This window comes from Rutilus rutilus (assembly GCF_951802725.1).
Source record: "Rutilus rutilus genome assembly, chromosome: 6".
In the NCBI taxonomy this organism is placed as follows: Eukaryota; Metazoa; Chordata; class Actinopteri; order Cypriniformes; family Leuciscidae; genus Rutilus; species Rutilus rutilus.
The window spans coordinates 13585085-13603005 of record NC_140214.1 but is presented as its reverse complement, the minus strand read 5'-3'; the positions used below and the strand labels follow the sequence as shown (position 1 = coordinate 13603005).

General features: G+C 37.2%; 1 protein-coding gene across 1 annotated transcript; it reads left to right on the top strand.

The window, feature by feature from the left end:
- Positions 1-12828: 12828 nt before the first annotated feature.
- On the top strand, positions 12829-16390 carry LOC311291488 (tripartite motif-containing protein 16; the record flags this gene model as incomplete). Its single annotated transcript, XM_084410523.1, has 6 exons — positions 12829-13164; positions 14813-14908; positions 15025-15267; positions 15383-15542; positions 15620-15679; positions 15804-16390. 6 exons carry the CDS (start codon positions 12829-12831, stop codon positions 16388-16390), a joined length of 1482 nt encoding a protein of 493 aa, XP_084266649.1.
- Positions 16391-17921: the final 1531 nt, after the last annotated feature.

Below are 17921 nucleotides of genomic sequence, written 5' to 3'. Positions count from 1 at the left end.
CTGCGTTAGGTTGAGCCGCGCTCTCCCCAGTCCACTTGGAGAAATTAATGAAAACGAGTGAGTGTGAATTTGGACACTGAGAGCGCTGGAAGGGTTGCCACTTTGTGTTTACTTTTTTAATAATCATTTGAAACTTAACTATGTATAAACTTTAATTAAACAATTAATTAAGCGCGTGACCCTCACAGTGCATTATGGGTAGCCTATTAGATAAGTGTAGATCAGTTGTAGGTTACACTTAACTACAAATAGCTGTTCCCTCAAATGCCCAATTTAAGGGTATAGGGGGCGATTTCGGACACAGCTCCGTGATTCATTCAGAAACGAGACAGCAACGTTCGATATGGCTTTGGAACGAGCTAGTTTTGTTACACAATTTTACCTTCATTTTGAGTTATAAAAGCAACATCACATACGCAAGGATAGTAGCCTACTGAGTAGGCTATGAGTCATATTTTGTGTGGTTGTGCTCTTAATAGCTTTCCTGGCTTCCCTGTGTGTGTGCTGTAGGCCTACATAGCCTAGTCTTGAAGATGAACTGGCAGATTGTGTTGTGTGCTATGTGTTCAGGTTTGAAGTGGTAAATTAAATCTTCGTTAACGATCTTAATTAGTGTTCGATCACCCAAACAGTAAGCTGACAAAAAAAATCCATAGGAGCAGTAAGGGTCTCTGGGTTATAACAGAAGACATGATGCACGTGATGTTCATACATTGACCGCATTTAAGTTGAATAATAATAATAATAATAGTCCTCCTCCAAAACCTTTGGCAACAATTATGTCAAGACAAATCGTAATTATCTAGACTAGAGGAAAAGCCAAGAAAAATTCCTTGGGGATTTTGCAAACAAGATGGTGCTGCCATCTAATGGACACAATAGGAATAAACAGTCCAAGATGTTTTGATGCTTCTGCTGCTGCTGTGCATTTCATACAGGTTTAGAACGACATGAGGATAGTAGAATACTTATTATATTACTGAGTGACAATCTAAAGCAGTTTCAGACTTTGTTTATTTGAATAAATATATAATAGTTAAACTATTAGACCATATGGATTTAAATCTGATTAAATGTGAATGACCAATCAGCCAAGACTTGAATACCAAAAACCAGCCAGGCATTCCAATTCGTCAGCTCCTCAGTTGCACAAAATGGTGCCCCCTTGGTAGTTTGTGTCCTACACAGGCTGCATACTCTGCGTATAGGGAACGGCGGTATTGTGTTACAGAGTATTCTATAGGGCTACAGTTTATAGACAATAATATTTTATTTTGACCATTTAAATATATCATCATTCATAATTGTATTGCTGAAGTACACTGTCTGTACTTTGTTTCACCTTTTGAGTCTGGTGGTTTTTTTCATGTAACTATTTTAAGGAGAGGACTTGGGAATTCATAATGGGTAATGTAGAGGACCATTATAGTAGTTCCTTGTCAGACAGTCAAAAAAATGCTACTAAACTTTTTGATTGTTTGACACCGAAATTTTTTAGATGATGTGTTTATGTCATTTACTTGCCTGGCAGGGGTGAATCAGGCATGCTTAGAAATTCTTTTAATACCAGACAGAGAGGTTTTTTATTATTATTATAATTTTTTTTTATTTTTTTTTTTATAAAAAGCATTTCTGTAAGGCCACCAACACACAAAAAAGGATTTTTCTGGAAAAAAAATGTGTGTGCAACACATAAAGATAAATATGTGTGGAAAAGCTCAGTTGGTCTTCAAACAATCCCCAGTTCCTTGCTGTCTTGGATGCAGTTAGTGTTGTAGACCCCAATATCACAGTGATGTGGTCAACTGACGGCTTTCCAGGGATTACACAGAGCTCAGTCTTTGCGAGGTTGAGCTGTAGATGACACTCCATCCAGGCAGAGATGTCTGAAAGGCAGTCAGAGATATGTTTTATAACATCTTTCTTTCTTTTTTGGAGACACAAAATTAGTACTTAGTTAAAATTGCATATATTTACTGTACATTTCTCACTATAGGCTATTAACAGTACAAGCAACTTGCACATGCTCACTTGGGTGTATACTGCTTGGGAAAAATAGTTTATTAATTAGGATTATAATCATAATAATATTAAGAGACCTCCACACAAACATTGGGCAACAATTATGGTAAGACATAAGAATTATTCAGAAGAAAAATCTTTGTTGATTTGCTTAGATGGTGCTGCCATCTTATGGACACAATAAGAACAAACAGTCTAAGATGCTGCTGCCGCTCTCTTGTGGTCAATCAGGTTTGAAACTGCATCAGGGTGAGTAAATGTTGACAGAATTAGTTTTTAATTTTTAGGTGAGCTGTTTAATTATTTAATAGTAGGAGACGTGGTGTTATTAAAATACAAAGCAGGGCATAGTGGGATTCAGAAGTAATTTTAACTAAAAAATGTATTTGCATGAATAATGAATAGGTTAAAAGATTAGACTTCATATGGGTTTAAAATCAGATTAAATGTTAAGGTGAATTTCAAGGTTTTAATATTAAGTGATCCATTGTCCAACAGTTCTTAAAAATTCTCATCAAGAATGCAGGAGAATAGTTGTGAAGGAAAATCAATCTCACATGATCAACCTTATAAACTGTCACGTTCTGTCTTACTGCAGTTTCTTTATCAAGGACTTTTAGTTTGCTTCTCTTTGTTTTCCTGTTTCCTGTGTTCCCGCTTGTTTAGTTGTCATAATTACTCATTATATGATTAATTAGAGCACACCTGTTTTGTATTGTGTTCATTCACCCTATGTATTTAAGCCCTGCAGTTCGTTCATTGTCTGGTTTTGTTTGTGTGTGACATGATGTTGCTTTGTTTTTTCAGTTGTTGTTGCATTAAAAAGCTAATGCTACTATTTACTTTAACCTTCCTAGCTTTAGTAATTAAAAATAATTTCTAGGGTCAATGACAATGGTTAGAGACACTGGTTATGGTTAGAGAGTCAGACTGGTAGGTCGCAGGTTTCCATTCTCAATACTGGCAATCACTGAGGTGCCCTTGAGCAAGGCACCTAACCCCCAGTCGCTCCCTGGGCGCTACAGCAAAATGGCTGCCCACTGCTCCGTGTGTGTGTGTGTGTTCACTACTCACTTCTCCTAATGTGTGTGCACTAACTTGAATGGGTTACATGCAGAGTACAAATTCCGATATCTGGTTACTTGGCCTTCGCATGTCACTTTCACTTCCACTTATTCAGGGTTATCTAAAATCTAGTCTTGTTCCCCATGCTGATTAAGTACAGGATGTCCCACACAAAGCCTAATATTCCATTGGTAGGCAGCAGCATGAAAAAGCTTCTGCATTTTTTATATAGCATTGAAATGTTTACCAGAAGCATTTGATTTGATTGCAAGCTCTTTGAGACTCCCCAAATGTCACAGAATATTCTGTATATGTATTCTGGTGTAATAAGCTGGAGTCATAAATGCATAGAATTCTTCTATACCATGTGTACTTTCAGTTTCAGCTGGGGGTTGTCAAGAAGACTTCAAAAACATAATTCATACCCTAGATGAGGATCATTACAGAAATAGTTCATTTCAACAAGTGAACAGAGCCTTTACGTTTGGAAAACCCCCAATGCTGTGGTAGCTTCTAATGTCTGTGTGACTCATACGTGACTTATGCAGTTTCTCTACATGTTGCTATGCAAAAGAATTCTGCACACAAATTCCACTCTATTCTTGTAAACACAGATCTATACTGAAACATACAGGGCCATTCATGGTAGGAAGTTTTTTTTTAATTAAAATATAGCAATAAAAAAGAGCAACAGCAACCAAATAAAAAAGTATGTCCAAATTTCCATTTGATTCGATTTTTCCAAAAATGTTTCTACTTTTTGACAATAATAAATCAATTGATATATAATAAATAAAATAAATGAATATGTTAATAATAATGACAAAAAAAACAATGACAACAATAGCACTATAGTTGTTTGAGAAACAAGTGGAAATGCAAATTTATTTTCATCTTTGTTTTGCATGTATGTACGATTCTCACTTAGAAACCCACTAAACTGCAGTGCTTATCAGGAAAAATGTTATTGAAGAAATGACGACAGAGACATGCAAAAAAAGTTTTTGAGTCTCAAAGTCTGATTATTCCACTTCTGCTTAAAAAAGTTCTTAAAATAGACTTAAAGCATATGATGACATACATACATACATACAAGTAAACAGCTGTAGGCCTCTTTATATTTTTATATTTTATGATGGAATGATTGATTGATTGATTCAGTCATTCATTCAAATAAGGTTTTTCCAGATAAACAGTTTGGCAAACCTCAGTGGAAAAACATATTTACTGTTCACATTATTGACTTTTTTTGGTGCCAGTCAGATTAAGGAAAGCTGACAAAAGTTTTAGTAGTTAGTTTGGAATAATCTGTAGAACCGTGATTCGGCGTGGATCATAAATACAGTCCTCTTCTAATCCACAGGATACCATTCCACAGTTTGGCGGGACCCACGCAGTGTCATAACCATGTTGATGCCAGGTTTTCTGTAAGGGATGACCCTGATAATCAATCTTCTTCACTTTTCCCACTCGAACAATCAGTTTAAGAATGGCCAGCTGTTCTCCTCTAGCATTCCCAGGGTAACGAGAAGCTTTCTCTTGACTCCGGCTTAAGTAAACTCCATAACCGAGCATGCCATCAGAAGAGGGTCTGAATCCTTCCCTTCGGATCCTCTGTGCGTTTGCCATCGTAGTGCCGTGGTACATGATGTATTTTCTCCGTCCAGGATACCTCTGTATTCCAGTGCCATAACCATTGTCCCCCATGGCAGTAACCAAAGCAATCTGAAACGTTTTCATTTATTTGATAATTAGTGAATAACCAAAGACATTATCATTATATACATTATATAGACGTCAAAAATATGCAAAGTTATGATGAATGGACCTTGAACACTACACAAATGATGCTGTGCAACTTTCTTTCTACATCAAATTTAGTTTAGTTAAATTCTTTTTTTTTTTTTACTTACATGCTCAGGAGTCTTTTGGTGCCAAACAGTCTCTAGAAAAGACTAAAACTTTATAGAACTTTGGTTTCAATTTTATTTTGTATTTTGGGTGGAGCCAAAGGGGAGAAACGAGATCGGCGAGAAGTGTGTAGTCGCCTACTCTTACTTAGACCATATTTCTTATCAATGCAATTCAGTTTCTTGCCTGAACGCTCTGTGTGTATGTAATCACTAAACAAACAATGCTACACTAACTCCAGAGGTTTTTTAGATTCAGTCTTTTAACAAAAGAAGTCAAAACCGTAGTTCTACCAGAAAGACTCGGGAGAATTATTTCAATAGGTGACATAGTAATTGAGTCTTCCCGGCAGAACTTATGCTAAAGCTTCCATTTTCTCAACATGCTGTGTTAAAGGAATCAGTAAGACGTGTATAAATTCCAGTTAACACCTGTACTAAAACCTTCAAGGCACAAGTTACCTCCAAGGTATGTAAGTATGTAATACAAGATTGAGTCCTTAAATGCAAACTAAAACCAGACTGAGAAGAGATTGTCTCTTCGTTTTTTTTATTCTTGCTGACAAGGCAGGATGCATAGAATTGATATGACACACATCCAAGAAACTTCCAGTTGACAACTATGCAGGGGAGACCAATAAATTTTTTATTGTTAAAGTATATTCAAAATGTTGTTAAGTCATGACTGGAGTTATTTTGGCACAGGAAATAAAGTCATAAAGCAAGTGATGGTGACCTCTGGTGTTGATCAGATGAAACTGATGCTAGAAGGTATCAATGACTAACAACTATTTAGAAAGTCAAGAATGAACACTTTAAAGGGTTAGTTCACCAAGAAATGATGTTATTACAAACGCGTAAGGTATTCTTTCATCTTTAGAACACAATCTTTTTAGTGAAATCTGAGAGCTTTGTATCGCTCCATTGACAGCCTACGCAACTACCACTTTCAAGCCCCAGAAAGGATAGTAAAGGCATCATTAAAGTAATCCATGTGACTCCAGATGTTTAACCTCAATTTTATGAAGTGACACGAGTGATGCTTTGTTTGTGCAACCCCCCCCCCCCCCCCCCCCCACACACAATTTATCACTTTATTCACAAAATATTAATGTCCACTGCAAATTATGAATATTGTTTAAAATAAATGTATTTTGTATAATAAACCCATTATTGTTAAAACTGCCAATAATTGCTTATGCGTAATGTAAATAAAAACAATGCAGGTGTACATCTACAAATTGTGTAAAAATAAAACAAAAGGTAAGTAAAAATGTTCTGTTTAATATAAAACCAAAAATAAACAAACTAAATCATTAATCAGAATGTGTGTTTTTGAGTGAATTCATTTATTATTGAAGTGTTCATTATTTTTCACAGAATCTACCAGAATCTGGGGTTTTGAATGACTTCCAGCACTGTGATTTGGCTTGGATCATGCACACAGTTCTCCTCTAGGCCACTGTTCACCATGCCACAGTTAGGAGGAACCCACGCTGTGTCATATCCATGTTCATACCAGGTCTTCTGTAAAGGATGACCCTGGTAGTCGATCTTCTTCACCTTGCCCACTCTCACGCTGAGTCTGAGAACAGCAAGCATCTCACCATTTGAATGCAGAGGGTAACGGGAGGCTTTTTCAAAGCATCTGGTGACATAGACTCCAGGACCCAGCATCCCATCAGAGGAAGGAGAGAAGCCCTCGCTCATGATCCTCATCGCATTCCACATTGTAGTGCCATGATACATTATGTAGGATTGTTTGTCACTATGCCAATTTGGTTGAATGTCAACAAAGAAACACCCAGGGCACACACAACAAGAACAAGAAGAGCTCACAAACACAGATGTCCGAAACATCTTGCTGTAGTCCCACGACAGTACAGACGTCTGGTGAACAAACCTTCAGATAAATGTTGCAATACATTAGTTATTTTTGTGGTTTGCTTAAAGCAGGGTTGTCCAAACTCTTCAATACTCTCAAAATAAAAATTCCGTCATCATTCAATTACATCCATGTCATTTCAAACATGTATTTCTTTATTTGCTTTTCTTTTTACTGTACAACACAAATGAGTATATTTAGATTTTTTACTGTTTTTGTCTAAAACATGCTATTATACGAACAAAAAACATGAGACATTTTTGCAAATAAATTTCCAAAGTATTGTTTCACAGATGACGGGAAGTCATTTTTTAAGCGGCACAAGGATGATATTTGGAGTATTACAGTATGTGCTCTAAACTTATCTCCACTTTTTTTCCTTTAGGTTGCAATTATCCTGTTTTGTGTACATATAAAATAGAATAAGTTTATATCAAATAATAGAATAGTAGTTTATAGAAGAAGCTTAGAGAGAGAGAGAGAGAGAGAGTGATAGATGCCCCTTTTTCACATTTGAGCCCCTGTCCCTGAGAAACTCTTTAGCACATCCCACATTGTATTGATTTTAATAACTTGTATTTGAAGTGTGCACCAATACAAGTATCGGATTGGGACTCGATATTGGCAGATACTCAATATTCAATGACACAAATAGGATCGAGGGCACAAAAAAGTTGATTGGGACATCACGAAAATACTATATATATATATAATATTACACACTGTAAAAAATTTCTAACCCTCCCAAATCAAAAATTTCAAGTGACCGATAACATCTAAATTTTTCAATTGGCCCAAGTGAAATTCTGTAAATTATAAAATTAAATTTACAGATTTTCACTTGGGCCAATTGAAATTTACTGAATTTCACTTGGGCCAATTGAAAAATTTAGATGTTATCGGTCACTTGAAATTTTTGATTTGGGAGGGTTAGAAATTTTTTACAGTGCAGTACATGCTCTTAAAATTATATATATGCTGTTGGTATTATGTACTGTATATATATACTATTTTATATTTCTTATTTTCTCTTATTTTTCTTATAAGGTATTAGTGAACCAATTCTCTTTGATATTCTACAAGAACACAATTTACAGTTACAATAATAATGCAGATTTAAGCACAACAAAACAACCAACCTACCTCCACGGCGGTGCAGCAGAAGTTGAACAATTTTACAGATAGTTTCACTTTTATTCTACAACGTCACAGTATGACCAGAACTATAAACTGAGAAGTTCTGAAGTACAAATCTTGGAAACAGAAATAAAAAACTACAATATAGGTGGGAATTACATTTTATTTAGCTGACTTGTTTGTTTATTTATTTGATGTACAGTATTTCACTGTTGTAGGCCTATGTGTGTGGTGAGAAACTAAGACTTTCCTTATAGGCTTATCTTATCAACTCAGCTATTTTAAACACAAGGAAGTGATTCGTCAAGTAACTTTACAGTAAATATGTGACGGAACAGGTGTCAGTCATTACGTAATCCATTATTGCTCTAAGCCACCATATGATATGTTGATAAATAACTTGAACTTTTCTAACTTAATTATTTTGCCATTCTTTATAGAAGATGATTTAAATATAGTAGAGTGGCCCAGAAAGTATTTAGGAGAACCAGACTTAAAATGCATGAATGTTAGATAACAAAATCAAAAAGCAAGTGTCATCTGCAAAATAAATTATGCTTTACTGAACTTTATTGTTATAAGACATTTTTGCAATGATTTTTAACCAGATGTCAAATTGATTTTTGTTCTAGGTGTCTGACTACAGGGGTTTCACATTCCCAGTAGGATTGATGTAGGATGACAAAACTGAAAAACTATAGCTTTCGCTGTGATGAATGAAAACACGTTGGATTGATAAATCCAAGAACCTCTGATTATACAACACTGCTTCAGCCAATCATCAACAAATTCACCAATGTAAGTCAAAAGAAAAAAGAACCATTAATGAACCTTGCACTGACTTACAACAGACCATATGAGCAAATCCGTTTATGGAATTGAGCAGAAACAGAGATGTGAGACATGATAAGGCATAGCAAATGAAACTAAACATAAAAGAACAGTGATAAAAGATAAAGGATGGAAATGAAGGCAGCAGACATATGACAGAAGAACAGTGCATAATAAATAAATATGAGAGAAATTATTTGACTAGGAATTACTAACACTAATTTACAGTTTTAAGTTTTTACTCAAGTACTAATAATTGATGATGTAATGATGTTTAATTTGTGTTTGTTCATTTGAAGTTAGCTCTTACAATTTCAGTTATTTTTTTCTCTTTGGACAAAACACTTAACAAAACAGCATTTGTGACTCATTTGTGACATTTACTCTGTCAGAACTTGCACAGCAATATCTGGCTACATGTTGTAAAGCCTCTGGTACAGTGGTAAAACCACTATAGGCTATGATGAAGGAATTTGTTACAATTCAGAGAGACATGTGCCTGGAGTCAAAGTCAGAGTAAATAAGATCCAGCAAAAAAAAATCCAATTCCATGATCCAAGAAAAAACGCTGACAGGACAAACAATGACAACGAAGACTGCTTAGGATTGCAGTGACACACAGACAAGGCTTTGCAAAGATAGTGAAGAATAGACATACTCAGCAGCGTTTTTAACCACCATACAAATCATGCAAATGTGTCAGGCCCCCTGCTGGCCATAAATCCCCCACACCCCGGAACACACAGGTGCTGATCAGGTGAAAACCTAATTTATTATCATTTAACAACAAAATATCTCCTCATTTTGCTTATTGTTTTTCTGCATTTCATGGCATATTTCCATTTAATTCACAGATGTAGTGTGTAGGACAACATTGCCTGCTGTAAACAATAACATTACGAGAAATTAGATGAATTCTCATCTCATTACTCAGCGATTTCAAGCAGCAGTTATTTCTTGATGACGCATTCAAGAGTCATATTTGATTTTACAACCTTATTCTTAAATATGCTGCTCTTAGTCATGGGATTCTGCATGCCAGAAGATAAATGAATGGAGTAAAATATGTGTAACTGCATGTTCGTATTGGGGATATACATTTTTATTTGAATGAACCAAAATTGCTACAAGTGTACGCCAAAAAGACGTACTGTGTATGAAAAGCGGGGACAGATAGGGTGCTTCTCAATTGGAAGGCTGCACCCAAGTGAGGCTGAGTGTCCTTTAGTCCTTCAGAGGCTTTTAGACTAGATTCCTCCTTAGAAAATGCTAGAATGAGACGGTCTAGTAAGTGCGCATGGCTACGTCACACATGTTCCCGTCCCGTCCCCTCGATCACAACATGACCATACCATATTAATTTTGGAAAAATACTTTGTATTAAAAATCTTTATATTAACTGGCTTTCTACTAATGCAATGCAATGATTGACAACCGTCTGTGGTCTCCCAGTCGCAGTTTAGTGTTAAGTGATTAATTCACACCAAAACAAAAGATAACATGTATGCCTTCTTCTCCGAAAACATTATTTTTGTCAGACATTTCATAATGAACTCAGACAAGCTCAGTGCCAACTCGTTTTCTTTTTTGTGAATTGGAATGTGTGCAAAGGATTGTGGGTCTGAAAGGATTGAAGGACATGAAGGATACACTTGATGCATCCTTCAAAATTAGCTGAATGAAGGACACGAAACGAAGGCTGCCTTACAAGGATCCTTACAAGGCCTTTGACAACACTTGTTGACGTGCAATCTTCCGTTTGAGAAGTACCAATTTACTAGCATTTGTTTTGTCAGTTCACTAGAATGCAAGCTGTGCGCAAGAACTTTACGCCTTCCATTGTCTCCCACCAATTATGACAACGTAACATTAAGGAAAGCCTTAAAAATAGCTAATTCCAGCACTGGATCAGCACTCATTTCACTACAATGAAATGACAACTTTGCTCGCTAACTTGAGATGCTCCCTTTGTATTAGCTATATTCTTTCCCGCAAACTGTTTCAAGTTGAAGGGACAAAACCGCCTTAGCAACAGTTGGCACATGTCCCACACGACCAGCCGTAGATGCCCACGACATAACCTTATAGCTGCATTTAATACTGTTTGAAAAAAATGCAGTGTGAATTATACACTGATCTAAAGGATTATTAGGAACACCATACTAATACTGTGTTTGACCCCCTTTCACCTTCAGAACTGCCTTAATTCTACGTGGCATTGATTCAACAAGGTGCTGAAAGCATTCTTTAGAAATGTTGGCCCATATTGATAGGATAGCATCTTGCAGTTGATGGAGATTTGTGGGATGCACATCCAGGGCACGAAGCTCCCGTTCCACCACATCCCAAAGATGCTCTATTGGGTTGAGATCTGGTGACTGTGGGGGCCATTTTAGTACAGTGAACTCATTGTCATGTTCAAGAAACCAATTTGAAATGATTCAAGCTTTGTGACATGGTGCATTGTCCTGTTGGAAGTAGCCATCAGAGGATGGGTTCATGGTGGTCATAAAGGGATGGACATGGTCAGAAACAATGCTCAGGTAGGCCGTGGCATTTAAACGATGCACAATTGGCACTAAGGGGCCTAAAGTGTGCCAAGAAAACATCCCCCACACCATTACACCACCACCACCAGCCTGCACAGTGGTAACAAGGCATGATGGATCCATGTTCTCATTCTGTTTACGCCAAATTCTGACTCTACCATCTGAATGTCTCAACAGAAATCGAGACTCATCAGACCAGGCAACATTTTTCCAGTCTTCAACTGTCCAATTTTGGTGAGCTCGTGCAAATTGTAGCCTCTTTTTCCTATTTGCAGTGGAGATGAGTGGTACCCGGTGGGGTCTTCTGCTGTTGTAGCCCATCCGCCTCAAGGTTGTGCGTGTTGTGGCTTCACAAATGCTTTGCTGCATACCTCGGTTGTAACGAGTGGTTATTTCAGTCAAAGTTGCTCTTCTATCAGCTTGAATCAGTCGGCCCATTCTCCTCTGACCTCTAGCATCAACAAGGCATTTTCGCCCACAGGACTGCCGCATACTGGATGTTTTTCCCTTTTCACACCATTCTTTGTAAACCCTAGAAATGATTGTGCGTGAAAATCCCAGTAACTGAGCAGATTGTGAAATACTCAGACCGGCCCGTCTGGCACCAACAACCATGCCACGCTCAAAATTGCTTAAATCACCTTTCTTTCCTATTCTTACATTCAGTTTGGAGTTCAGGAGATTGTCTTGACCAGAACCACACCCCTAAATGCATTGAAGCAACTGCCATGTGATTGGTTGATTAGATAATTGCATTAATGAGAAATTTAACAGGTGTTCCTAATAATCCTTTAGGTGAGTGTATAGTTTACTGCAGTATACATCTATGTTAGTATTTGATTTTTGCACACAGCTCATGAGTAGTCATACATACTGACATTAATATATCTGTCTGTTTGCAACACAGAATTATTGTTTGAAGTACTGTAATCCAATATTGTTTGCTCCAAGGGTTCAACCAAAGCAAACTCAACTTTACATAAACAAATACATTTACATATTCCTAAAACTACTGATTATAAAACTGAAGCTCATATTAATATTGTCTTGTTGCTTTCATGCCCTGAGCATGGGGGAAAATGTTGTTCTTTTGAACTTAATATTTATAATAATGTTAAGAAATTATTCTTGAGCACCAAATTGGCATTGGATATATTTCTGAAGGAATGGATTATGTAACACTGAATACATTAGTACAGTAGAGTTGTTGCTTTCTCTGTTTGATTAGATTTATTTATTGTGAAAGAACATAGCTTGGCTTCTTTCAGTGGTTTTGTCAATAGCAGTCCTCTGAGTCACTGCCCTTTCTCCGGGGCTGAAACCACACCCTTGTCCTTAATATTTTAATTCTGCATTGCCAGTGCCATAATCATACTTCCACAGAAACGAAACTCAGTCAAGTACTGCCAGTGCCAGCACATCCACAATCATGGAGGACACAGCTCCAGCTCTTCATTCAAGTGGATCCACAGATGTGGAGTGTAATGCGTGCGTCGGAAGGAAGCGCAAAGCTGAACAGACCTGTCTGGAGTGTGTGGAATCATACTGTGATATTCATCTTGATTTGCATAACACTTTGCACGGAAAGAGGCACAGACTGGTGGAGCCGAATGCAACGTTGCAGGAGAACATCTGCCCTGATCATGGCAGGATGCTGGAGATGTTCTGCCACACAGACCAGCGCTGCATCTGTCACCTGTGCATTACTGATAAACACAAAGGTCATAATGTCATCGCAATGGAAGTGGAGGTGGCCAATAAACAGGTCAGAAGTGTGATTTAAAAATGCAGAATGTCATTCTTAAAAGTCTGAGCCAGGTGTTTAGTGATGGGCTGGTGTTGGTTTTGTAATGTAACTAGAGATTGATGTGGGCGCTGTAATATATTTTTGTGATAGGTGTTTCAGAGTCAGTGCCCCTCACAAAAAGGCAAAAAGGCACCTTTCCGAAAAAAAAAGAAGAAGCAAACCCCCCCCTCCCCCCCCACACACACACACACACACACACACACACATACACATTAAGTCACACCCAAAATGGCAGGCAGTTAAGTAAACTCAATAGGGATTTTGATTTTTAACAATAACTAAGCATTTAAAGACTGCGAGTCAATGTGAGTTCCGAGTTTGTTGATCGATGGTATATGCTTTTGTTGAAACGCAATATTTCAACATAATTTAATAATCATGTTTAAATGGAATTCATGGAGAAAACTACACTACCCATGATGCTGTACAGAAAATTCCACCTATTAAAAAGTCAACAATGAGTCAATATATATGCATGTGTGTGTGTAGCTATATATATTGCAATGAACTTAAAAAAATGTGTTTCTGTAGATATAATCAACAACATTAAATGAATAGTTTTAATATTTCTCCTTTCTTTCATTTTTTATTTGATTATGTTGTTTGCAATGCTTAATGGGATTGCAGTGCTTTTTTGCTTCAAATAAAAGTTTGATGTTGTGATGCACATCATAGCTGGTTGACTAATAAAATTTTTACGAAAAAAAAAAAAAAATTCCCTATGGGAAACATTAATGGAAAAAACACTTCCGTCACCAACGCCACTGGAAAAAGTAATGCGTTCTATATTTGAACGAATTCACATGAAAATTTGAATGTGTAAATATACATTTGAATTATTGATTAAAAAAATACATTAAAAACAAATTCTATCAATATTTAAAACAGTTTAACTGTTTTCTGTATGTATTTAATTCCCCTGATGGCAAAGTTGAATATTCAGCAGATTTCTCTATATTTGGCCCAGCAGTCGTTTGGGGGCTCGCCAGTATATTCTATTCCTCTAATACATAAAATAAGTAAGCTTGACCAGAGTTCTTGTGGGGAGAAGAATTGCAACTGTGTAGCACAGTTCTTCAGCAGCGATGTTAGCGTCGGCCTTCAAAGAATCTTAACCCTCTTTATACATGAAGACAAATGGGCTACAAACAATAGTAAACTGTTAGGGGACCTCCCACAGGAGATTGATCTACTCTGCAATTTTCTCTGAGAAATGCTGTTTCTTTGTCATTTGTTAGCGATTCATTGCAGTAATTGAGAATGCATTATTAGTGTGAAGAGATACATGCGCTAAATTCCAGGATGTGTTTCTGACAGTTGATTGCATCTTAGGCACAGTCACAATGTAAATTAATCTGACTAAAGATGACTGAAAATACACGTAATCTTTTAAGCACTTGACTGATAATGCCAAAATGGCCAAATGCCAGCCTATTACCAGTGGTTAACACACATGCTCAACACGTTGCTTATGTGGGTGGAATGAATTTGAGTCTGGCCCATGTTCTTTTTCTGCACTATCAGTGCCAATAAAAGAGATAAAAAGGCTTAAAAACACTAGCATTTGTTCAACTGAATTTTAATTGCAATTATGTTTTTTTTAAAGGTTAAGTTGGGGGAGTTGCAGAAGCAGAACATTGACATAATTGAAGCAAAGGAGAAAGATGTGCAAGAGCTGAGACAAGCTGTTGTAATTTTCAGGGTTAGAGGGCATTTAACTTTGCTTTAAACCTGTAACCATCTTCATTTTTATGGTATGGTATGGTATTGCGTGTGTAGCTAATTTTAAGACATCCATTGATCCCTCTTCACTATTAGGCTTCAGCAAATAAGGCACTGGAGAAGAATGAGAGAGAGTTTACTGAGCTGATCCAGTTTTTGAAGGACAATCAAACCAAAGTGACAGAGCTGATCCAAGGTCAGAAACAGACTGCAGTGAAGCAAGCGGAGGGATTCATAAAGACTCTACTCCAGGAGATCAGTCATATGAAGACCTCAGATGCTGATCTACAACAGCTGCAGCTGCTCTCTCATACAGACAATAATGTTCGATTTCTTGAGGTACATTAACAGGAGATGGCTGTGAAACAGATGTAGAAGTGGATTCTTGTCGGATTGCCTTGTAAAATTATCAGCTACAGTCAAGTGCATTTAAAGTATTGTGTACTCTCTACAGAGCGCTGCGTCTCTGCCCTCACTGACCGAGTATACAAAACCATTCATCTTCCACGTGCATCCATACAACTCTTTTGAGCGTGACTCCATGGCAGTTAATGAACTGACAAAAAAGCTAAACATGACCAGCAAGTTGAGTTTACTCACAATTTCTAAAAAAGGTTAGTAGAAGTTATTTAAATATATATTTTATGGTTATAATATGTCTTCAATTCATCTTAACTATGTTTCTTTGCAGTGAAAAACACTAGAATCGTAACATCCCCACCACCAAAGACTCGAGAGGAGTTTCTACAGTGTAAGTTTCCATACAGAACTGACCGCACATAAAATCTTTTATGCTATAATTTGGCAATTGCATGAGTTATGCTTACTGTATGATGGTTGTACTAATATTGCATCTTTTCATCTGTTCACCTCAGATGCATCAAAGCTCACTTTTAATACCAACACTGCACATGAAAGTCTCGTCTTGAGAAAAGATGACAGAGAGGTGATAGCCTCACACCTGATCCAGGACTATCCTGAACAGGCTCAGAGGTTTAACTCCAGGGCACAGATCCTGTGCAATGAACGTCTCAGAGGGTCCCCCAAATACTGGGAGGTGGAGTTTGGCGGGGGCACCTGGGTCTGCATTGCTGTGTCCTACCAAGGGATCCGTAGGAAAGGCAAGCAGCGTACTCTGTTTGGGAGAAACTCGCACTCATGGGGAATACGTTGTTACGGGTCCTGGATTGAATTTTGGCAGGACAATAAGAAAATATTTTCGAAGATTAAATCTCGTGGCTACAAAATAGGAGTGTATTTGGACTACAGGGCTGGAATCTTGGCATTTTACGATGTTTCCGACAACATGAGTCTCATTTATAAGCACCAAACTGTTTTTAGAGAGCCAGTTTATCCTGGGTTCGGACTGGCTGGGAAAGGTTCCTATGTGAGACTTTGCGATCCAGTGAAAAATGAGACTAAAATGCCCCTTTCTTCTCCATTTAAGTTTGGCAGTTTGTAAGTTTTAGTGTTTAGCCTACACATGAAGCTCTCATGAAATGTATATTATTCTCAAACAATGATGAACAAATGATTTGTAAACATTCTTTAGGATTCAGAGGAAGAATGCCTTTTTTGCATGTAGGCACTTGGTGGCAGCACTAGATAAGTTTTAAATGCAATCTTTTTTTTTTTTTTTGATCAGCATCTGTAATAGGGACAACATAAGTTTAGTCAAGAATGACTGAGGATATCAAAGCAGTGTGTTTTGAGTGAAAAAAAGTTTTGTTTCTGTATGAATCATGGCATGATTATTGAATATATTTGATTTTATATAGCTACTATTTTATAAACTATTGCAACATGTATCTCTACTTTTTTAAACACAGGGCAAACCTCTGGTTCGAGATCCACTGTCCTGCAGAGTTTAGCTCCAACCCTACCTGTAGCTTTATAGTAATCCTGAAGACCTTGATCAGCTTGTTCAGGTGTGTCTGTTTAGGGTTGTAGCTAAACAATGTTAGAACTGGGCTACTTTTATACTGTTGCCGCGGCTAGTCCGTGGGTTGAGGTTACCCCAACTGAATTTTCCTTCGCGTTTTTCGCATACAGAGTCAGACGTCAACGTAATCAAAACAATCCCTGTTCACACGGATCCAAGAAAACGGTTAAATGGTTCCTATTATGCCCTTTTACTGCCTTGATTTTGTTTTTGGGGTGTACAAGAATATGTGTTTTTTTGTTTTTGTTTTTTTGTATAAAAAAATTACATTATTACAGCACCTCTCTCCACAGTCTGGCTCACACACGCTGATGAAATGTACTGTGATTGGTTAGCTGGCCCAGTGTGTTGTGATTGGCAGCGCTTGGCACGTGTTCGGAAAAAGTCAAGTACCTCCATAACTGCGAGTTCTTCTCTAGTATAAATATTGAAGATGGTCTCAATTTCAAACCAATTGGAGCACGATTCAGACCCTGACAATGTTAACGAGCAAGAGGATCGTGCAGAACGTATTTCATGCACAAACTTTGCAGGCATGCTTCGCTTTACGTTTCAGAGTGGTATGCTTTTTGTAATTTTATTATACATTATAGATACGATGTTATCCACCATTTAATCGTGATATTTTTCGGAAAACTATGGTAATACAAACAATGATCAAAATCCATGGTTAATTTTCCTAAGGGGCTATTAACCATCTTACAAAAGCTACAAAAAACAAGCAGTTCTCCATAAAATGTGCAGCGCATAGATAAATATTGGGGTTTTAATGTTCAGGAACTGTGTTTAAAATAAGTTTTAACCACTCTAAATTCGTCAGCCTTAAAAAGGTAAAATAAATTAGTTTTGGAAATGTTGTGGAAAAAACAGTGTGTCTTCGTCCTCTTTTTTTGTAAGACTTAATAAGATCCAGAAAATATTGTTGTTGTCCAAACGAGCCGTTCGTTGTAGTTCTAGAAAAGGGGATTCTGTTAAATAAAATATCTCCCTTTGAGCTTTGTAACCTTGCAGATCTTTTTTTATGCTCAAACCGCAACATTACACCGCAACT